General features: G+C 58.1%; 2 protein-coding genes and 1 long non-coding RNA gene across 6 annotated transcripts in view; 1 reads left to right on the top strand and 2 right to left on the bottom strand.

Moving 5' to 3' along the window:
* Positions 1-15,078, top strand: part of PTPN23 (protein tyrosine phosphatase non-receptor type 23) — a 34,984-nt gene extending 19,906 nt beyond the window's left edge. For both annotated transcript variants that reach the window (XM_030306439.1, XM_030306437.1), the window contains 23 exons: positions 6,238-6,365; positions 6,618-6,694; positions 7,341-7,390; positions 7,549-7,680; positions 7,947-8,027; positions 8,122-8,253; positions 8,349-8,396; positions 8,751-8,807; positions 8,948-9,006; positions 9,166-9,245; positions 9,360-9,474; positions 9,568-9,633; positions 10,005-10,150; positions 10,442-10,762; positions 10,837-10,991; positions 11,079-11,230; positions 11,324-11,503; positions 11,577-13,380; positions 13,483-13,667; positions 13,754-13,858; positions 13,937-14,075; positions 14,174-14,287; positions 14,366-15,078. In XM_030306439.1, coding sequence (XP_030162299.1) covers positions 6,238-6,365; positions 6,618-6,694; positions 7,341-7,390; positions 7,549-7,680; positions 7,947-8,027; positions 8,122-8,253; positions 8,349-8,396; positions 8,751-8,807; positions 8,948-9,006; positions 9,166-9,245; positions 9,360-9,474; positions 9,568-9,633; positions 10,005-10,150; positions 10,442-10,762; positions 10,837-10,991; positions 11,079-11,230; positions 11,324-11,503; positions 11,577-13,380; positions 13,483-13,667; positions 13,754-13,858; positions 13,937-14,075; positions 14,174-14,287; positions 14,366-14,845 — 4,806 coding nt within the window. In that variant the 3' untranslated portion in view covers positions 14,846-15,078. The remainder of the gene's footprint in view (positions 1-6,237; positions 6,366-6,617; positions 6,695-7,340; positions 7,391-7,548; positions 7,681-7,946; positions 8,028-8,121; positions 8,254-8,348; positions 8,397-8,750; positions 8,808-8,947; positions 9,007-9,165; positions 9,246-9,359; positions 9,475-9,567; positions 9,634-10,004; positions 10,151-10,441; positions 10,763-10,836; positions 10,992-11,078; positions 11,231-11,323; positions 11,504-11,576; positions 13,381-13,482; positions 13,668-13,753; positions 13,859-13,936; positions 14,076-14,173; positions 14,288-14,365) is intronic.
* LOC115508054 lies at positions 9,320-10,074 on the bottom strand. Its single transcript, XR_004343141.1, has 2 exons — positions 9,984-10,074; positions 9,320-9,688 (listed from the first exon to the last, which is right to left on the bottom strand). It is a non-coding gene; the product is annotated as an uncharacterized LOC115508054 (long non-coding RNA).
* A 335-nt stretch (positions 15,079-15,413) lies between the features above and the next one.
* The window catches only part of LOC115508009 (SREBF chaperone), a 72,647-nt gene continuing 66,315 nt past the window's right edge, over positions 15,414-21,745 (bottom strand). For all 3 annotated transcript variants that reach the window (XM_030306441.1, XM_030306440.1, XM_030306442.1), the window contains exons 13-23: positions 20,758-21,134; positions 20,082-20,270; positions 19,787-19,988; positions 19,592-19,707; positions 18,963-19,485; positions 18,782-18,867; positions 16,752-16,834; positions 16,484-16,641; positions 16,246-16,326; positions 15,860-16,066; positions 15,414-15,778 (exon numbers count right to left, since the gene is read on the bottom strand). In XM_030306441.1, coding sequence (XP_030162301.1) covers positions 15,533-15,778; positions 15,860-16,066; positions 16,246-16,326; positions 16,484-16,641; positions 16,752-16,834; positions 18,782-18,867; positions 18,963-19,485; positions 19,592-19,707; positions 19,787-19,988; positions 20,082-20,270; positions 20,758-21,134 — 2,268 coding nt within the window. In that variant the 3' untranslated portion in view covers positions 15,414-15,532. The remainder of the gene's footprint in view (positions 15,779-15,859; positions 16,067-16,245; positions 16,327-16,483; positions 16,642-16,751; positions 16,835-18,781; positions 18,868-18,962; positions 19,486-19,591; positions 19,708-19,786; positions 19,989-20,081; positions 20,271-20,757; positions 21,135-21,745) is intronic.

Consider the following 21,745-nt stretch of genomic DNA (forward strand, 5'->3'; position numbering starts at 1 on the left):
TGTTGAAATAGAGGAACTTAACTGACTTTTGTAGAAGGTGACACTGTTCTTAGGAAATCTGTCCAAAAGGTGAAATATCTCGCTACTCTGTTTCAAAGAAGTTAAAAACAACTTTTCCTATCTGAATAACAAAAAGTTGAAATAAATATTTTACTTACAATTTCAAAGTGTAGGAGATTGTGTCTTTCTCCCAAAGCAGGGATAATTGTTTTTTTTTTTTTTTTCTTGTTTTATTTTAGAGAGAGAGCACATGAGCATGTGCCAGTAGGAGGGTGCAGAGAGAAAGAGAATCTTACTCAGGCCCCACAGCCAGTGTGGAGCCAAATGTGCTACTTGATCCCATGACCCTGGGATCATGACCTGAGCCAAAATAAAGTCAGACGCTCAACTGACTAAGCCACCCTGGTGCCCCAGTTGCTATGTTTATATATACTAAAGAGGTAAACTACTGTGTATAAATTGAATTTTTTCCTTTTTTTTGAAATATATTAGTCTCTTATGTAGGAAACAAAAAGTGGAGTCACACATCTTTGTTAAAATAATTTTAGCTTTTATAATTGCCCACGTATGTACATTTACTGTGATCTTTATTTCTTCATGTGGCTTCAGGTTACTATCAAGTGTCCTTTTGTTTTAGCAGTTCTTGCCGGGGAGATCCGGTGGTAGTGAATTTGTTCAGCTTTTGTTTATCTGGGAATGTCCTAATGTCTCCTCAGTTTTGAAGGACAGTTTTGCTGGATATAGGATTTTTGTTTGCAGGGTTTTTTTCTTTTTCTTCTTCTTTTTTTAAAGTAGGGCTCCATGTCCAGTGTGGAGCCCAGTGCAGGGCTTGAACTTAGATCAAGACCTGAGATCAAGACCTGAGCTGAGGTCGAGCTGGATGCTTAACTGACTGAGCCACTCAGGCACCTTAGCAGGCGTTTTTCTTTCAGTTCTTTGAATGTATGGATCTACTGCCTCTGGTCTCCAGAGTTCCTGGCGAGAGATCTGAGAATCTCTTTGAGGATCCCCTGTATGTGATGAGTCGCTTCTCTCTCGCTGCTTTCCAGATTCTCCGTGTCTTTGGCTTTTGACAGTTGACTACAGCGTCTTGTGTGGGTCTTTTGAGTTCATCCTACTTTGAGTTTTTTAAGTTTCATGTCTTTCACCTAAGGAGTTTTAGGCCATTATTTCTTCAGATGTTTTCTCTGTCCCTTTCTTTCTTCTTTTTCTGGGATTTCTACAGTGCTTTTGTTGGTCTGCTTGAAGATGTCTTCACAGGTCCCTTAGACTGTGTTCACTTTTATTCAGTATTTTTTCTTTCTGTTCCTTAGACTTGGTAATTTCAGTTGTCCTATTGTCAAGTCCACTGATTCTTTTGTCTGCCTGTGCAAATCTGCTTTTCAGTCTAGTGGTGAATTTTTCAGTGTAGTTATAGTACTTTTCAGCTTCAGATTTTTTTTTTTTTGGTTTCTTTTTACATTTTCTCTTTGTTGATGTTTGCATCTTTCCTTACATTGTTTTCTTGGCCTTCTCTACATCTTCCTTTAGTTCTTTGAGCATCTTCTTTTTAAAATTTATTTCTATTTTTATTAATGTTTATTTTTGAGAGAGTAAGCACACAAACTGGAGAGGGACAGAGAGAGAGAGAGAGAGAGACACACACACACACACAGAGGATCCGAAGCAGGCTGTGTGCTTTCAGCACAGAGCTCAGTGTGGGGCCCAAACTCACAAAGCATGAAATCATGATCTGAGCTGAAGTCGGATGCTTAACCAGCTGAGCCACCCAGGTGCCCCAGTTCTTTGAGCATCTTTAAGATAGTTGTTTTAAAGTATTTGTCTAGTACATCTACCACCAAGTCGTCTTCAGGAGCAATTTTTTTTTTTTTTAAGTTAATGTATTTTGAGAAAGTGCAAGCAGGGGAGGGGCAGAGAAAGAGGGAGAATCTCAAGCAGGCTCCGTGCTGTCAGTACAGAGCCCCGATGGGGGGCTCAAACTCATGAAGCAGTGAGATCATGACTTGATTTGAAATCAAGAATTGGACACTCAACCAACTGAGCCATCCGGGTGCCCCTTCAGGGACAATTTCTGTTTTTTTGTTTTGTTTTGTTTTTCCATTTGAATGGGCCACACTTTCCTGTTTTTTTGTATGCCTTGTGCTTTTTTGTTGAAAACTGGACATTTGAATCTAATGATGCGGTAACTCTGGAAATCAGAATCTCTCCCTTCCTCGGGGTTTGCTGGGCTTTTTGTTTTTTGTTTTTTGTTGTAGCCTGTGTGTCAAGAATTAGCTGAGGTTTAGGGGTGCCTGGGTGGCTCAGTCACTTAAGCATTCACCTTCAGCTCATGACCTCATGACCTCATAGTTCATGAGTTCAGGTTCTGCGTTAGGCTCTGTGCTGACAGCTCAGATCCTGGAGCCTGCTTCGGATTCTGTGTTTCCCTCTCTGTCTGCAAACCTCCTCCCACCCCCTCCACCCTGGCTTGCGCGCTCGCTCTCTCTCTCTCTCTCTCTCTCTCAAAAATAAATATCAAAAAGAAAAAAAGGAAAAGAATTAGCTGAGGTTTCTGAACTTAAGGTCTTCTCAAGTCTTCTAAGCCTGTGCCTTTCCCTGGATGCGCATGGTGACTTTCTCATTTCCCCTGTGTATATGGTTGCTTTTGAATGTCAGTCTGGCTCCCACATGTCACTCTGGCTCAGAGAAGGGAAAAAAGACAAATGGAGGGGTGAGTGGAAGGAGAAGTACTGTTGCTTTATTTATTAAAAAATGTGTGTTGGGGCGCCTGGGTGGCGCAGTCGGTTAAGCGTCCGACTTCAGCCAGGTCACGATCTCGCGGTCCGTGAGTTCGAGCCCCGCGTCGGGCTCTGGGCTGATGGCTCAGAGCCTGGAGCCTGTTTCCGAATCTGTGTCTCCCTCTCTCTCTGCCCCTCCCCCGTTCATGCTCTGTCTCTCTCTGTCCCAAAAATAAATAAACGTTGAAAAAAAAAATTAAAAAAAAATGTGTTTATTTTGAGAGAGAGTGTGAGCAGGGGAGGGGCAGAGAGAGAGAGAGGGAGAGAGAGAATCCCAAGCAGGCTCTGCACTGCTAGCATAGAGCCTGACATGGGGCTCAACTCAGACCGTGAGATCACAACCTGAGCCAAAATCAAGAGCCGGGCACTCAACTGACTGAGCCACCCAGGTCCCCCAGCACTGGAGCTTTAAATCCCCTTTGAAGTCACTTCCACCTGAGGGAAGGTGCAGCAGTGGAGGGAGGTGTTTGTCCACCTTCCCCTTTGCTCCTCTGGGATCGGAAGCAGCAGTCCGTGATCAGAGCACAGATCCCCCGTATCTGGAGGACAGAGTCCTTGCTGCCTACTCTGGCTCCCACAGACTGTGCAGGCTGCTCCAGAAACACGTGCAGGGCTGGGGGCTGGGTAGCTGCTACTGTGCCAAGAGCTAAAATTCACCAAAATTTACCACCTAAGCCTTCCTCTGTGAGCTACAAGCCTTCAGTAGACTCCAGAGCTCCAAAATAGTCACCTCAGACAGATTCCACCAGTGCCATTGTTTTGGTGGGCACAGGTTTCTGCTGCTTCCTGCTCTTCCACTTCCCAGAATATTCCTCATAAATTTTTTAAAAAGGTTTTACTTGGACAGTTTGCAAACTAGTGAGAGAATCTTAACCCCCAGGACTGCCACCATTGTGTGCACATGCCACGCCCTGGGAGCAGCACTCCTCCTGGTCGCCAAAACCTCTTCTGCGCCACATTCTTTCAGGTGTGGGGCAGGCGGCCTGCACAGAGCAGTGGGCTGGAGAGCACCGGCCCGGGACCCAAGGCTCTTCCCAGGCCCTGGGAGGACAGAGACTAGGATAGCTACTTCCTCTAGCCGGGACTTGATTTTTTTTATCCAGAAAGTGTGAGAATTGGACTGGATTCGTGTTTCTTCAGCAAACAAACTTTTGTGTATAATCCAGACCAAAAAACCTCCCAAGTTCAGCAGTACATGAAGTGAAAATAAGGGTTTAAATTAGGAGGGGAGGGTGGGTGAGGGGTACTGAGGAGGGCACCTGTTGGGATGAGCATTGGATGTTGTATGGAAATGAATTTGACAATAAATTCCATGTTAAAAAAAAAATTTAAAAATAACTATTACAGCAATTTTTTAACACTGGTCTAGTGAATTACAGAAAATGTGTCAAAGCAGAGAGACATGCAAAGCAGAGTCAGCATAAGTGAAGTTAAGCTTTTACCATGACTCTGTGATTTGTAGTTCAAGTGGAGGGTGGATATAAGTTGAGAAGCTATGGGCAACCCTCTTTGTGCGATCTGGCCCCAGGTTCCTCACCTGAAAAGCAGGGGCTGGAAGAGTCGTCCTCTAAGAAGACCTTCCAGTTGTAACTCCAAAATTCTCAGTTCTGTGACTACAGGGCATAAAGCTGGCAGGCGTGGTGAGGGGCTCATGAGGGTGGTGGGAGTGCTGCGGCTTCAGAGCTTCCTTTCTGACTCCTGTTCTGCTTGGCTCCTCCGTGTGTAGGCGACAGAGAACATGGCAGGTGGGACACGGAGGGCCGCGTTTCTTGGCTGGATTAAAAGTGCCAGTGGAGTTGTGTGGCTTGGAGGGAGGGTTGCTTCCGTTGTCTCCCAAAGACGGTGTTAGGAAGTACAAAGACAAATCTTCTCTATTTTAACCTTTTTATATGTGCTTTATCGAGTATTTTAAAAAATGTGTAGCTAGCACATCAGATTTGTTGTTTCAAAGAGGTGGCTGCTTAAGATGTGGCTCCCGCTTTGAAAAATGGCGTCAGCCTGAAGGGAAAGGTTAAGTCCCCATGGTATTTGATGACAGCAGAGGTTCTGATGGGGAGGGGGTGGTGACTAGATTCCAGACGCCCTGGCCTGAGGGACCGGTCACACCTTACCAGCATGGCCGTGAGCCTTCGCCTTGCTCTGCGCCCTCTGGAGGCTGCTCCACAAGGGAGCTTACATTCCTGCTCCGAGAGGACGACGGGGCCCCGGGGGAGAGCTGCCGAGTGGGACGGGCCCCAGCTCTCCCTTCTGAGGCAGGGGCCTTGGAGCCCGGCTCCACAGGGTGGTGTCCTGGAGGGTTTCTTCTAGCAGGTGGTGCTGGCTAGCTGTCCCCTGGAGTCCGGGGGGGGGGGGGGCTGGTTCACCCAGCTGGGGGGCGAGGGCGTGCACAGTGCCTCCGGCCCAGCCCTTTTTTGTGTTGGGCACTTGCTTCTTGGAGAGTATGTTGTCTACTCTTCTCTTTGAGCACAGGTTTTGTCTGCTTTGTTTTGTTTCCCCAAAATGGGAAAAGTTTTGTTTTTTATAAAGAGTAAAAGTATTCAATATAAAAAATAGAGTATTAAATACATATCCCTATGTATATAGAGAATAGGATAAATTACTTAGACCCAGTGGTAATCACATAACATTTTGGTGTATAACCTTCTAGAATCTTTTGTCTTTGTGTATATACCTAGTTGGCTCTCAGTATCTATGTAATTTTACATAAATGAAATCATACTGCTCATCGGTTACTTTTTTTTTCCCCCAATGATAAATATTTCATAAACATCTAAACATAATAGAGACTCTTGTCTTCAGCCTTTGTGGCTGTAGAGTATTCTCTTTTGTGGGTAGGTTTGACATAATTTATTTAAACAGTCCTCTTTAATGGAAATTTTGGTGGCATCCAGTATTTGGCCCTGTTAATAATACTGTGATAAATACCCTGTGTGTTCATCCAAGCATTTGCTTTACTGGGTATCTTTTACTGTAGGTTTTAGATACAGAACTGTGGGTCAGCATTAAGTACTTTAACGTTTTTTTCCTAGTATTTATTTTTTTTGAGAGCAGCGGGGAGGGGCAGAGAGAAGCTAGGGGTGGCGGGGCACAGAGGATCTGAAGCAGGCTCCGAGCTGACAGCAGACAGCCTGATGTGGGGCTGGAACTCACAAACCCTGGGATCATGACCCGAGTTGAAGTCAGATGCTTAACTGAGCCACCCAGACACATCGTACATTAACATTTTTAATGTATGTTTTAAAACTGCCTTCCAGAAAGGTGGGACTGAGCCAGCCAGCCAGCCCTGGCTGGTGGGATGGGTGTTGAACAACTACAGGTATAGCTTTGGCTTTCTTTGCATCCCTTGGAGTGTGCAGTCTCCTAGCTCAGATGTATGTTTCTTGGGCATCTGTGGGCAGACAGACCTGCCTGTACTCTACCCCAAATGATGGCAGGCCTGCTTCTCCCATCTGCCCCCCAGAATGCGGTCCGTGTCCCACGGGACTTTGAGGGCTGCAGTGTCCTCCGCAAGTACCTAGGCCAGCTCCACTACCTGCAGAGTCGGGTCCCCATGGGCTCGGGCCAAGAGGCCGCTGTTCCTGTCACCTGGTAAGAGCTGGCAGGCAGGGCTGGGGGGAGCATGGAGGGTGCCTGGGCAGCCCAGGGTGTTTGGATGGTGGGGGTGTCCCTTCCCTTTACTCTCCTCCCCGCCCCCTTCCTTGCTGCCGAGGATGGGGAGTGGCTTGGTGTGGTCTCCCCAGGCCTCCCTCTGACCTGCAGTGGGGTAGCTGGTCCCATCACCTGGCCTCAAGGTCCCGGCCAGCTCCTTCCCTTAAGATGATGGGGGTGGCCTGTCTGCAGGACCGAGATCTTCTCTGGCAAGTCTGTGGCCCATGAGGACATCAAGTATGAGCAGGCCTGCATTCTCTACAACCTCGGTGAGCTGCCTAACCCCTTCTCCATGTCCCTACCTCCCAGGCCCGCCAACCCAGGATCTCAGCTCAGCAGAAAGTCACAAAGGCAGTGTGCTCATGGACAGAAGGTCCCCAGATTCTGACCCCTTCACTGCCTCCCCCATAGCTCTGCCAGCACCTCTTTTCTGGGCCGTGGGCAGCCACCTGCTGGGGAGAAGCTCCATTGGGCTGGCTGCCACATGGTGTTGCTGCTGTGTGCTCTGGCCAGGAGTAGCGACCTGTCTTCATAGACTGGACAGCACTGCCTTGGCTTCTGGTTGCTCTCATCTAGCCCTGATGACTTGGCCTTAGTGTGGCTCAGGGGAGGCGCCTGGGGAGCCCCAGAGTCCTGTGTAGGCACCCCTGGGGCTTCAAGACTGGACCTGTAGGCTAGGGGCTATGGATGGGAGCTCCTCCTTCCAACACCCACACCTCTGCCTGGTGTAGAGCAGTAGACTGAGGGGCTAGGCTGGACTTCTGATGTGTCCTTGGGCCAGCAGCCCCAGTTTTCAGATCCCTGTTTTCCTGTGAGTGACAACACTGCCCCCTCTGCCTTACACTTGACAAAGGTGTGGGCAGCCTGGGGAGCAGCCCCAGGCCAGCCCTGACACCATGTTCTCTGACTCCCCAGGGGCACTGCACTCCATGTTGGGGGCCATGGACAAGCGGGTGTCTGAGGAGGTGAGGAGGGGGAGGGGCAGTGGGTGGGACAGAGGACATAACCCAGGAGGGGTGCTGAGTGTCCTTCACCTCCAGAGTTTGCGTCCTGTCCTGTGGGAGTGGACACGGGCAGCTGTCTGGCTCTGCCTCTGGCCATCCTCCGCCTCTTCCCCTCCCAGGGCATGAAGGTCTCCTGCACTCACTTCCAGTGCGCGGCAGGCGCCTTTGCCTACCTGCGTGAGCACTTCCCTCATGCCTACAGCGTTGACATGAGCCGCCAGATCCTCACTCTCAATGTCAACCTCATGCTGGTGAGGAGGTGCCCTTGTTGGGGCCCGGTTGAATCCGGGGATGGGGACGGCTGGTGCCGGCTCCTAGACCAGGCCCTGTGCAGATGGCAGTGGGGCCTTGGCTTTGAGCTTTTGAGCCCCGGTGGATCAGAGCAGGGCAGCGCTTCTTGGAGTAGGGGAGGTTGGAGGAGCGAGGACAGGGGAGGGGAATCCCTCTGTGGTCCCCCTGATGGGAAGGGTAAGATCTCCGGGTAAACAAGCGAACGCACCTGCATTTGTTGGTCCAGGGCCAGGCTCAGGAGTGCCTTCTGGAGAAGTCAATGTTGGACAACAGGAAGAGCTTTCTGGTGGCCCGCATCAGCGCACAGGTAGGGACGGGGGTGGGTGGTGGCCCTCAAGGGACTGAGAGCAGGCCTTTAGTTCACTCCTGACCCCCACTGACGGCCCCATCCTGGCTCCCAGGTGGTGGATTACTACAAGGAGGCATGCCGGGCCTTGGAGAACCCTGACACCGCCTCGCTGCTGGGCCGGATCCAGAAGGACTGGAAGAAGCTCGTACAGATGAAGATCTACTACTTTGCAGCTGTGGCTCATGTGCGAGCACTGTGACCACTGAGGGGGGGGGATGGGCCGGGGGTGGGGCTGCCACAGCTGGGAAGTAAGTGGTGGCGTCTCTTCTCTCTCGCCAGCTGCACATGGGGAAGCAGGCTGAGGAGCAGCAGAAGTTCGGGGAGCGGGTGAGTGAGCCACGGCAGGGGGTTAGGACTAAGTGCAGCCTAGGGGGTGCTAGAGGGGAAACTTCCCTTACGGAGTAGGAGAGGTTGTCCTGGCCGTCCCTCACGCCCACATCCTTGGCCACCGCTGGCTGTAGGCCTGGTGTTTCTTTTATGTTGTCCCATCTGTTTTCACCCTGATCCCAAGAGGCCTGAGGAGGTGGGGCAGGGGGTGACACTAAGCTGTTGGCTTGGCTGGTGCCTGGCTGCTTCCTCAGCTTCTGGTCTTCTAATGGGTCACCCGATGGCCAGGCAGGGCTTAATGGGGTGGCAGGAGGAGGGAAGGATGGACCGGGCTCTGCCTGCTGCCCCGTACAGGTCGCATACTTCCAGAGTGCCCTGGACAAGCTTAATGAAGCCATCAAGTTAGCCAAGGTAAAGCTGAGGAAGAGCATGGCTGCCCCTCAGAGCCCTGAGAGTACATGGTGGGACTGAGGGTTGTCCTGACGCCGGCTTGACTTGGTGCTGAGTGTCCTCCCCACTCCCCGTCCCCCCCCACCTTCCCTGTCCTACAGGGCCAGCCTGACACTGTGCAAGATGCACTTCGCTTCACTATGGATGTCATTGGGGGAAAGTGAGTCTGTGGGGCTGGTGGTGGCCCTGGTTCCTATTTGTTGGGAAGGGTCTTGGCCCTTTGCCTGCATCATGTACCTGAGAATAGTGGGCCCCCTGGGACGCTAGGTCCTGGATCCCTGCTGATTGCTGGACTCTCCACTTCCCCTTCTGACCCCAGGTACAATTCTGCCAAAAAGGACAATGACTTCATCTACCACGAGGCTGTCCCAGTACTGGACACCCTGCAGCCCGTGAAAGGTCTGGAGCTGAGCCGCGGCTGAGGCTTGGGGTAGGGGGTGAAGACGGGAGGACAGAACAGAGGCAGACTCCGCTTGTGTGGACTTGGTCTCCAGTTGTTCCTCTCCCTCCCAGGTGCCCCCTTGGTAAAGCCCTTACCAGTGAACCCCACAGACCCGGCCGTCACGGGCCCTGACATCTTTGCCAAACTGGTACCCATGGCTGCCCACGAAGCGTCGTCACTGTACAGGTGGGCGGGAGGGGCCGGCCCCGTTCTTAGCACACGTGGGGTTGGGATGTCTCAGGACATAGGTTTCCAACAACTGCTCTGTCACTTCTGCAGTGAGGAGAAGGCCAAGCTGCTTCGGGAGATGATGGCCAAGATTGAGGACAAGAATGAAGTCCTGGAGTGAGTGTGGGGCTGGAGGTGACACAGCAGATGTCTGTGGGGTCCCCAGTGCTGCCTGCAGCAGGGAAAGGAATAACGAATGTCCTCTTGCCCCAGGTTTCCTAGTACTGCTTTTCCTGCCCGTGGTCTCGGGTGCTGGATTTAGAGGGTGAAAGTCACATGTCTTGGGAGGACAGTGTCCCTCTGTCGCATTTTCTTCACCAGTGCCCTGGGTCTGTTCTGTGGGGCCAGGTCAAGACCTCCAGTGGTAGAGTCAGGATGCGAACTTGCCCTTTGCTAGGACCTCAGACCCAGTTTCAGTGGTGGGGCTCGCTCTCGGGAGAGGAGTGAGAAGTTAGGTCAACACCCACCTGGTCCTCTTGCCCTCACAGCCAGTTCATGGATTCGATGCAGTTGGATCCGGAGACCGTGGACAACCTTGATGCGTACAGCCACATCCCGCCCCAGCTTATGGAAAAGTGTGCCGCTCTCAGTGTCCGGCCCGACACCGTCAGGAACCTTGTCCAGTCCATGCAGGGTGAGCAAGTGGGGAGAAACAAGTGGGTGGCGGAGGTCACCTGTAGTGGCCGCCTCCGTGTCCTCTGTTCCCCGAGGACAGAGGTTAGACTTCTGAGCACTAGGCAGGAGCGCCCACCTCCATCCCTCCGTGGATCCCCCCTGCACCCTGTGTGCCCTGCTCGGCGAGCACTGGGTCACACACGGGCCCTTGACTGAGTGGGTGGTTCTGTCTCCCTGAGGATGGACACAAACGGGTGCCTAGTGTGCCTACCTCAGGAACTGCGCCCCCCCCTCCCCCGACACCCCCTAGTGCTGTCAGGTGTGTTCACGGATGTGGAGGCCTCCCTGAAGGACATCAGGGAGCTGCTGGAGGAGGATGAGCTGCTTGAGCAGAAGTTGCAGGAGACCCTGGGCCAGGCCGGGGCCAGCCTGGCGGGAGGGGCCGGCTGCAAGGCAGAGCTGGCCGAGGTGAGGCGAGACTGGGCCAAGTACATGGAGGTCCACGAGAAGGCCTCCTTCACCAACAGCGAGCTGCACCGCGCCATGAATCTGCACGTCGGTAACCTGCGCCTGCTCAGCGGGCCGCTGGACCAGGTCCGGGCTGCCCTGCCCACGCCAGCCCTCACCCCAGGTGAGTCCCTCCCCTCCCCAGGGCAAGGGAGGCAGGGCTGGAGGCTCCAGGCTCACGACCACTGCTGCTCCCAGAGGACAAGGCCGTGCTGCAGAATCTGAAGCGCATCCTGGCCAAGGTGCAGGAGATGCGGGACCAGCGCGTGTCCCTGGAGCAGCAGCTGCGTGAGCTTATCCAGAAGGATGACATCACCGCGTCACTGGTGACCACGGACCACTCGGAGATAAAGGTGGGTGGGTGAGCAGGGGGAGTGTCTCTGGGCTCCGCCTGTAAGCGGCGAGGCCCTGAGTGTCTGTCCTCCGCCTCCTTCCCGCAGAAGCTGTTCGAGGAGCAGCTGAAGAAGTATGACCAGCTGAGGGTGTACCTGGAGCAGAACCTGGCGGCCCAGGACAACGTCCTGCGGGCACTGACAGAGGCCAACGTGCAGTACGCGGCCGTGCGGCGGGTGCTTAGTGACCTGGACCAAAAGTCAGTGTCCGGCCCCCTGCTCTTTCTTGCCCAGCCTCCCGCCCAGAGCGCGGCCTAAGCTGCTCACCTCGTGCTGGCCCTTCTGCCCCCCAGGTGGAAGTCCACACTGCAGACCCTGGTGGCCTCCTGTGAAGCCTATGAGGACCTGATGAAAAAGTCCCAGGAGGGCAAGGACTTCTATGCCGACCTGGAGAGCAAGGTGGCTGCCCTCTTGGAACGGGCCCAGTCCACCTGCCAGGCCCGAGAGGCTGCCCGCCAGCAGCTCCTGGACAGGTGGGTGTGGCCCCACACCCCAGGCTAGGCCGACAGGGGTCTGGCTCCATGACTTCCTCACCTCGTTCTGCAGGGAGCTGAAGAAGAAGCCACCCCCACGGCCCACCGCCCCGAAGCCACTGCTGCCCCGGAGGGAGGAAGGAGAGGTGGTAGAGACAGGAGATCTGCCTGAAGAGCTGCGTAGCCTGCCTCCAGACATGGTGGCCGGCCCGCGGCCACCCGACACCTACTTGGGAGCCGCCGCCCCTCTCCACTTTCCTCCCGGCCCCTTCCCCAGTGTTGCAGGCCCGGGACCCCACTATCTCTCAGGACCCTTACCTCCTGGTACCTACTCGGGCCACACCCAGGTATTGCCACCCAGGGTCCCCCAGGCCCCAGGACACCCTGCAATGGCCATGGCCCCCGGACCTGCCCTCTACCCGGCCCCTGCCTACGCACCGGAGCTGGGCCTCGTGCCCCGATCCTCCCCACAGCACGGCGTGGTGAGCGGCCCCTATGCGGGGGTAGGGCCACCCCCGCCGGTGGCAGGTCTACCCTCAGCCCCACCTCCCCAGTTTTCGGGCCCCGAGTTGGCCATGGGGGTTCGGCCAGCCACCACCACGGTAGATAGCATCCAGGCCCCCATCTCCAGCCACACGGCACCACGGCCAAACCCTAGCCCTGCTCCTCCCCAGCCCTGCTTCCCGGTGTCCCCACCACAGCCACAACTGCTCCCTGCACCCTACACCTACCCTCTGGGGACCAAGCAACCCCTCACAGCTCCCCCTGCCCAGCACCACTTTCCTCCTGGGATTCCCCCAGGTTTTCCAGCCCCGAGGGTGGGGCCCCAGCCCCAGCCCCAGCCCCAGCCTCATCCCACAGGAGTAGCATTTGGGCCCCAGCCCCCCCAGCAGCCCCTTCCACTCCAGCATCCGAACCTCTTCCCACCCCAGGCTCCAGGGCGGGTACCCCTCCAGCCCTCCCAGCCCCCCCAGCCTCCCTATCCCTTTACCCCTCAGCCTGGTGTCCTGGGACAGCCAACGCCGCCCCTGCACACACCGCTCTACCCGGGCCCCTCTCAGGACCCTCTGCCCCCCCATTCAGGGGCTCTGCCCTTCCCCAGCCCTGGGCCACCTCAGTCTCCCCATCCCACCTTGGCATATGGTCCTGCCCCTTCCTCCCGGCCTCTGGGCCCCCAGGCAGCCCCTCTCTCCATTCGAGGTCCCTCACCTGCTGGCCAGCCCCCGCCCAACCCCCACCTGGTGCCTTCTCCGGCCCCATCACCAGGGCCTGGCCCAGTACCTCCTCAGCCCCCCGCAGCAGAGCCGCCCCCGTGCGCGCGCCGGGGCACCGCGACCGCGGACCTGCTCTCCTCCAGCCCTGAGAGTCAGCACGGGGGCGCACAGCCCCCCGGGGGTGGGCAGCCCCTGCTGCAGCCTACGAAGGTGGACGCGGCTGAGGGCCGCCGGCCACAGGCCCTGCGGCTGATTGAGCGGGACCCCTACGAGCGCCCCGAGAGGCTGCAGCAGTTGCAGCAGGAGCTGGAGGCCTTCAGGGGCCAGCTGGGCGACGCAGGGGCTCTGGACGCCGTGTGGCGAGAGCTGCAGGAAGCACAGGAACAGGACGCCCGGGGCCGGTCCATCGCCATCGCGCGTTGCTACTCGCTGAAGAACCGGCACCAGGACGTCATGCCCTATGACAGTAACCGCGTGGTGCTGCGCTCGGGCAAGGATGACTACATCAACGCCAGCCGCGTGGAGGGGCTCTCGCCGTACTGCCCGCCCTTGGTGGCCACCCAGGCACCACTGCCCGGCACAGCCGCTGACTTCTGGCTCATGGTGCACGAGCAGAAGGTGTCGGTCATTGTCATGCTGGTGTCTGAGGCTGAGATGGAGAAGGTAAGGGGGGAGGGAGGGGTGCCGGAGAAGGTAAGAGGGGGCAGGGGGTGCCCAAGAAGGACCCTGCAAAGAGCCCTAACTGCCTCATCTGTTTTCTCTCAGCAAAAGGTGGCACGCTATTTCCCCACTGAGAGGGGCCAGCCCATGGTGCACGGTGCCCTGAGCCTGGCGCTGAGCAGCGTCCGCGCCACCGAGACCCACGTGGAGCGCGTGCTGAGCCTGCAGTTCCGCGACCAGAGCCTCAAGCGCTCGCTCGTGCACCTCCACTTCCCCACGTGGCCCGAGTTGTGCGTCTGCTGCCCCGGGGTGGGGACGGTCGGGGCGTCGGATGGGGTCCCCCTCCGGCTCACGGGTCCTGCCCCCACCCCCGCAGAGGCCTGCCCGACAGCCCCAGCAACTTGCTGCGCTTCATCCAGGAGGTGCACGCGCACTACCTGCATCAGCGGCCCCTGCACACGCCGGTCATCGTGCACTGCAGGTAAGGCACGGAGCGAGGAGCGGGCACTCGCCCGCGGGGGTCCTCCGGCCCCGGCCTCACGCCCCCTTCCCGCCGCAGCTCCGGGGTGGGCCGGACCGGGGCCTTTGCGCTGCTCTACGCGGCTGTGCAGGAGGTAGAGGCCGGAAACGGGATCCCCGAGCTGCCCCGGCTGGTGCGGCGCATGCGGCAGCAGAGGAAACACATGCTGCAGGAGAAAGTAAGGGGCTGGGCCGGTGGGCGCTGGACGGGGCGGGGGGCCTGCCCCGGGGGTGACGAGGCCCCGCCTAGCTGACCGGGCCGGGGGCACCGCTGCAGCTGCACCTCAGGTTCTGCCACGAGGCGGTGGTGAGACACGTGGAGCAAGTGCTGCAGCGCCACGGTGTGCCCCCTCCGGGCAGGGCTCCGGCCGGCACAGGCAGCAGTCAGAAGGTGAGGAAGGCGCCCCTGGGGGCGGCTGGGCCGGCCACAGCCCCGTGGACTCGTTTTCACGTGCCTCTGTGTCCACAGAATCACCTTCCTCAGGACTCCCAGGACCTGGTTCTTGGTGGAGACGTGCCCATCAGCTCCATCCAGGCCACCATCGCCAAGCTCAGCATTCGGCCTGCTGGGGGCCTGGATTCTCCGGCTGCCGGCCTCCCTGCCCCTGTAGAGCCCGCAGGCCTGCCGCCAGCCAGCCTCCCGGAGTCTGCCCAGCTCCCCTCCTCCTCCCCACCCCCTCTCTCTTCACCGCTGCCCGAGGTCCCCCAGCCTGAGGAGGAACAGCCAGCACCTGCGCCTCCCAGCCTGGGGCCCCCCTCTTCCTCCCTGGAGCTGTTGGCCTCCCTAACTCCGGAGGCCTTCTCCCTGGACAGCTCCTTGCGAGGAAAGCAGCGGATGAGCAAGCAGAACTTTCTGCAGGCCCATAATGGGCAGGGTCTGCGGGCTGCCAGGCCCACCGATGACCCCCTTAGTCTTCTGGATCCGCTCTGGACGCTCAACAAGACCTGAACAGGCTTTGCCTACCCGGTTTTTCCGCCACATCATCTCCCACGCCGGTCTGCCCATGCCTAGCAGGGCCTCTCAGGTGGGCCTGGCCTCTCACTCCCATTCCCACTGCCTTCAGCCCTACCTGGCCCAGCCCGCACCCCTGTGGGGTTGAGACGTATCGCGGCCCTTGGGTCAAGTTCTCCTTTGTGGGACCTGACATTTTTCAGCTCTTTGCTATTAAAGTAATCAACCAACCCGTTCTGTGGCCAGTGTCTGCCCACTGCTGCCTTAGGGAGGGAGCCGGAACCTCTTAGCAAGCTTGGACGTGGACAGGTAGGAGGACGACAGTGGGGTCTCCCCCTGGTGTCCACACCTCGGAAAGGTTAAGAAAGAAGGCCTGCAGCACTGGCTTGCTGGACTGCTCCACCCTGTAACCACCCCTCTACAGTCGTGTACAGCTCCTGCCTGGAGCAGCTCTCAGAAGCATGTGACTAAGTGCTGGGGTTCAGGCACACGGAGGGCACGCAGAAGTGATGGAGCAGCTCGAGGGGAAGATGCAAGTGGTTTGAAAGGCCCGTGACAGATGGGATTTAAAAAAAAAAAAAACCAAAAAAACCTTTAATATTACAGTCAACGAGGCAGAACAGTTCTAGAGGCAGCTTCCAGAAGCCTCAGCTCTGCACCGCAGCTCCTGCCCCCCACCCCGCCTCAGTCCAGCTTCTCCAGCACGGAGGGTACATATACCAGGCTGAGCTCGCTGCCAAAGTTGCAGACGATGGCGGCATTGTCCAGCACCAGGATCTGGCGGGTGGGCTGGGCCTCACTGTTCTTCCCCAGGTAGACAGTCTGTAACAGGTCCCCGTAGTTTAGGTCCCAAAAGGAGACACAGCCCTGGCCGCCAGTCACCAGCAAGTTGTCAGAGATGACACCCAAGCTTGCTCCACAGCCCAGGTCCTAGAGGCAAAGACAGGATAACTTAGTGTCTTGAATCCCTCTCTACAACACCAACAGTCCTGTGGCCCCCAGTGTGCCCACCTGCTGAATGGAATAGAGCTTGATGCCTGTGCTACGGTCCCAGATGCTGATGAGGTCATCTAGACCACTACTGATGACGCAGGAAGTGGTGCAGGTGAGGGAGGTGACATCCCCACGGTGAGCGAACATGTGGCTGACCCGGCTGCCAGTCAGTACATCCCACAGGCAGATGGCCCCATCTTGTCCTCCACTGGCCAGCACCATGGTCTAAAGGAATAGGCCCAAGGGAGCCGGGTCACCGGTGGAACACCTTTGGACCCAAGGGTGTCCCGGTGCCCTGGGAGTAGGGATCCTCACTGCTTCCCAGGTTCTGAGGGCCAGCTGCTGAGAGTCAGAAACAAAACCCATGGCTTGGTATCCCTGCACCCCACACACGGCCCCCTCACCTGATCAATGTACACGGTTGTGATGGCCCCCGAGTGGCCCTGCAGGGTGAAGAGGCAACACGAGTCCTCCAGACGGAACACCTGGGGCAGGGACGGGCATCAAGTTCTGACCTCTGGCATTTTCCCAATTACATGTGGGCCAGGAAGTCCCTCCTGCATCCCCTCCCTGGCTGACCCCCGGATGCCCCCCACCACCTGTGGCAGGCCACCCGGCACCCAAGAGATGGAGCCGACTCACTCTCAGCGTGTGGTCTTGACTCCCAGTCACGAGGCGCCCAGCTGCCGCCTTCAGGGCCGTGATGGGTTTCTGGTGTGCACAGGGCACGGTGTGGGTCAGGCGACACGTTACCGTGTCACTGCTGCTGTACACAGGGGATGCGGGGGAACTGCTCCGCCCTGGGGACGACAGGCCCAGTCAGGGATCTCCGAGAAGACACCGTGCAGGCAGCCACCACACTCCACCTGCCAGGTGCACGCACTCAGCCACCCAGCCTGGGCCCTCTGACCTCGGAACTGCAGGGGGCTGAGGGCAGTGCCGGTCTCCAAGGAGAAGAAATCGAGGGAACCGTTGAGCCGGGCAGCCACGATCCTGGAAAAGAGTGGCCGCTGATGGCTCTCCCTCAGAACGCCCAGGCCCGGGGCCGAGCACTGTGGGCACCCGCCAGGTCAACTCCACCAGACGTAGGGACCGTGGCCAAGAGGCAAGCGCAGGGGCTGGGGAACATGCTGAAGCCGAGGGACCCAGGTTACAATTCTGTTCTGTGTCTCAGTCTCTTCATCTGTGAAATGGGGACAACTGCCCACCTTACAGGGTAGTCACGAGGGATAGTGTGTGAGGTGGTACCTGGAGAACATCATGTGAGACTGGAAGTTAAAAAAACAAGCACGTGCTGGGTGGGGTTCCCCTCCACGGCCTGGAGCTCACAGAGGGGCTTCTGAGGAGGGGAAATCAGCCCCAAGGAAAGGCTGTGTGTCGGAGCCACAGGAGGTACTGTTGGGCGTCCCCTCTTAAAGCAGCTTCAGTCCAAGTACCACCCACTCTACGTCCTTTTTCACAAAGAAAAGATTTTCTTCACAGCCCAGGAATTCCTAAGCAGAGGTGGGGGCATTTGCCCAGTGGCCCCAAAACCTCAAAGTGAGTGGAGTTTAAAATCTTACTCCAGGGGTTGGATTTTAAACTCCAGGAGTTTAAAATCTTAGTTGGTTGAGCGTCCGACTTCAGCTCAGGTCACGATCTCACAGCTAGTGAGTTCAAGCCCCGCATCGAGCTCTGTGCTGACAGCTCAGAGCCTGGAGCCCGCTTCAGATTCTGTGTCTCCCCATCTCTCTGCCCCTCCCCTGCTCATGCTCTGTCTCAAAAATAAAAACATTTAAAAAAAAAAAATCTTGCTCAGTTGGTTGAGCATGACTTTGGCTCAGGTCATGCATGATCTCCTGGTTTGTGGGTTGGAGCTCCTTCATCGGGTTCTCTGTCAGCCTCTCCCTCTGCCCCTCCCCTGTTTGCTGTCTCTCAAAAATAAATATTAAAAAATTTTAAAAAACAAAATAGGGGTGGCTCACTTGGTTGAGCGTCTGAGCCCCATGCTGACAGCTCAGAGTCTGGAGCCTCCTTCAGATTCTGTCTCCCTCTCTCTCTGCCCCTCCCCTGCTCGAGCTCTGGGTCTCTGTCGCTGTCAAAAATAAACTTAAAAAAAAAAAAAGTAAAAAAATAAAATAAAATCTTACTCCAGCAAAAGGCCTACAAGCCCTGACTTTGAAGGGCCTGAGCCAAAGCCTGCAAAAGTATCGTGTCAGAGGGCTCGGCCGAGACCTGGGGGCCTTCCCTAAACCTGATGAAACAAACAGCGGGGAAGAATTTACAAGTGTGAAGGGACCCAAAGAACTTGGCCAGGCTGAAGGGGAGGGTATCAGCCATGGCCTTTGCAATCACAGCCTAACGGGGCAAAAATAACAACAGCAGCCACCAGAACCTGAGCGCTAAGGGCAATGGGTACCCTGGCCCCGAGAAGAAAAAGGCTCCAGCTCTAGCTTAGATATCAGGGACCCCGGAGGGCAGGGCCAGCACGGACGGACAGGTGAAGTGCTGAGGAGGCATCTGGTCGCAGCGAGTCCTGGGTTTATCAGCCCAGAACAGGGAGCAAAAGCTCTGGTGGCCGGGCCCGCAGGCAGTGTGAGCAGGTGGAGTCCAGGGAGCACCCACAGCCAACAGGCATGCCAAGGAAGGAGGCGAGGGAGGTGTCCAGCACCAACCAGGAAGGGAAGTTTTCACACAAAAATTCTGCTGAAAAAGCATTTTTCTGCCACTGAAAATGCAGCCAAGACCGGATCAGGTCAGCAGTGATAGGCTAATGGGGGAAAGAAAACTCTGTGGTTTCCCTCTTGCATGCTGTCACAGTGGTCAAGGGCCTATTCTGAGGGCTTTAGTGGTCACCTCCCACTGTGTGGTTTACCCCTGTTCACAGATGTGGGGCTGAGTACCGGGAAGGGACGAGGAAGGGAACATCTAGGGACAGGGCAAGCAGCCCAGTGCTCTCACCTCTTGTCTAGGAAGACGAGGGCAGTGATACCCGAGGACACCTCCTCACTGCTGCAGCGCAGCGTGCCCTCGATGGCGTCCCACACCTGCAGACCCAGAGGCGGTGAGCACCTGTGGGCCGGGGAGGCCCTCAAAGCCGCGTGGGGACTGCCCTCTGCCCACTCCCGGGGTCCCTGCCCACCTCCAGGCGGCCGCTGCTCCGCCCCACCACGATAAGGCTGCCCTGCAGCTCCAAGCTCCAGATGGAGCCGTCTGCGCTGGGAGCCCAGGCCAGGGACGGGGAGCCCTTCTCTGGAGGACAGACCCCGTCCTCCTCAGGGGTCAGGGGCGGCCCGGGCCCAGGGGAGGGCGGGCGCAGGGCTGGCGCGGGCCCCGGCGCCAAGCCATCCTCCTGGTACACGCGCTGCACCAGGCGGCTGAAGTCATAGCCCGGGCCGTCACGAGCACGGCTGCAGCCGGCCCGGTGCCGGGGTTCGGGCTGCACGGGTTCCAAGAGCCTAGGCTGCGCCGAGAAGTTGGTGTCGATCAGGCAGGTGAGGTCTGGCTGGTCCCCGAAGAGGGCGGGCGGCGGAGGGCCCCGGGGGCGGTGCCGCAGAGGAGGGCTGTCCCCCGGCTCCTCCGGGCCCCCCTTCCCGCTGTCGGACAGCCGTTCCCAGCTCTCCTGAGCCTCGAACACGCTGCCAACGCCACTGTCGCGGCGCTGCCTGTCGGGGGGGGGGGGGGGGCCGGGATGACGGAGTGAGGACGGAAGGGGGTGACGGGCAGGGAGTGTGGGAGGAGGGTGGGGCACGGGTGGGGCCGGGCACCTACCCCGGGCGCGGGATGCGCGTGAGGCAGTCCCCGGTCTGCGCGTCCCACACACAGACGTGGCCCGCCAAGCAGCAGCTCACCAGCAGCATGCCGTCGCTGGCCAGACACTCGATGTCCTGCGGGGACGGGGCACGTGGGCATGGGCAGAACCTGGCCCCGCCCCCGGCCCCGCCCCCCCCGGCCCGCAACGCTCACCATGAGGTGCCCGCGCAGCACCAGCGGCACGATCTCCGTCTCCGGCGGCGCGTAGCCGTAGTCGTCGCAGGGCAGCTCCCCGCGCCGCCGCCGGCCGGGCCCGCTGCCGGGCTGCCCGTAGTTGCGCGGGCAGAGCACGCGGTAGAGGCAGAGCAGCAACAGCACGAGCACCATGCCGGCCGCCAGGCCGAGCGCCGCCACCCTGCGCGGGCGGGAACGTGGTTAGGCGCGTCGCCGGCCCCCGCCTACCACCACCCCCCCCCCCGCCGACCCCCCCCCCCCCCGCGGGCCTTACTTGTACAGGGTGACGTCGCCGTGGGCCTGCGCCGTCCCCGGCGCCCTGGGACCGGCCTCCCAGGGCCCACCCAGCCCGGGCCGCCGCGGGGGCCAAGCGCTGCGGCCGTCCTGAGGGTGCCGCCCCTCCAGGGCCTCCCTGGGGTTGAGGCGCAGCGTGACCGGGATGACGGGCAGCAGGCTGATGTACCTGGGGGAGGGCGGGGGAGGGGGGCGCGGTCGGCGGGGTGCCTTCAGAAGGGCCTTCCCCGCTTGCCAGGCGGACTGGCTCAACCTGCCGGACTCCAAGCCCACCCTCTGGGGACGGTCTTGGGTGGGTGGGGGCGGTACAGAGTCCTGTCCCTCCCGGCCCAGCTCAGGGCACCCAACCCTGCTCTGGTACAGGCAGCAGTACCCATACTGCCGCCACCGAATGCCGGCCGCCCCCACCACCCATCGTGGCACAGAGCGGGCGAAGGCCCACGCGAGTCGATCTCATTCCAGCCCAGGGGCTGGCAGCGGCCTGGGACTCCCTGGAGCACAGCGCAATGCTGCTGACTTGAGCCCTAGTTCCTACCTCACAACCCTATGCTGTTTTTCTGAAAGGAAACGCAGAATTCAAACCGGTGGGTCTCCCCCTCTGGAGCGGGTGAGCTGACACCGAGTGGGGAGGTAGCACCTGGCACAGCCCAGCTCACCTCTTGGCCAGGGTGATGTTGTAGTAGCTGAAGAGCGTAGGCCAGTGGCGGAAGGAGAGTTTCCTCCAAAGTTCCTCATCCTCAGGCCCCCAGGTTACCTCTGGCACTGGGCTGTCCTGGGCGCCCTCTGCTGGACCCCCAGGCTCGGGTGGCTCTCCCAGCAACGTCTGGTTCTCGGACAACTTAGGGGCATCAGCGGGGAAGATGGAGAAGGCAGGGTCCGGGTGGCTGGCAGGCAGCACGCCGCTAGGCACGGGCATGGGAGTCAGGGCGCCCTCGCCCAGCGGGCTCTGTTCTGTCACCTGCGCGGCAAGGTAGGTACGCAGCCCTGCCGGGTCCGTGTACACCAGGATGCCGATCCAGACAACCGTGCCAGCCTACAGGGGGCAGTGGGTGCTTAGTGTGGCCTCTGGGTGGCCCCGAGCCCCGGCAGCGTTGGCCGTCGTGCCAGGAAGCAGCAGCACAGGGACCTCACGTCTGGGGATGGGGAGAGGACACAGGCCCCAATCTGTCTTCCCTTCTGCCTGGTCATGTCCTTTCACTACCACCTGGGCCAACTGCCATTAAAGGGACCTAGTTCCCCTTCCATGGTCACAGTTTGGGTTTCCTGGCCTAGAAATACAAAGAACATCCTCAGAACTTCCCCAACCCCCATATCAAAAAGTGGCCACCATTCCCACGGTCAGCACAGCAAGAAGGACGGGCTGGCTGACCTGTTCCAGAGACACTTACGGGTGCGCCCATCCTCAGAGGACCTCAGTCCTGCTCCCTCTCACTGTAGCTCCATGGGGGCACCACGGCTGGCCAACGGCCAGCCCTGCTCCTCTGCTGCTCCCCAGTCCAGCCAGTGAATTATGTGGGCCAGAATTTTCTGATGCCTGCGCACTATGTAGCAGGGAAACCCTGCTCAGGGAACCATGGTAGTTCCAACCATGGTGGTTCCGCCCTGTCTACCAGGCTCCTGTCCTGGGTCCCTCTCGGGAGATGA

The sequence above is a fragment of the Lynx canadensis genome, chromosome A2, assembly GCF_007474595.2.
Source record: "Lynx canadensis isolate LIC74 chromosome A2, mLynCan4.pri.v2, whole genome shotgun sequence".
Classification (NCBI taxonomy): domain Eukaryota; kingdom Metazoa; phylum Chordata; class Mammalia; order Carnivora; family Felidae; genus Lynx; species Lynx canadensis.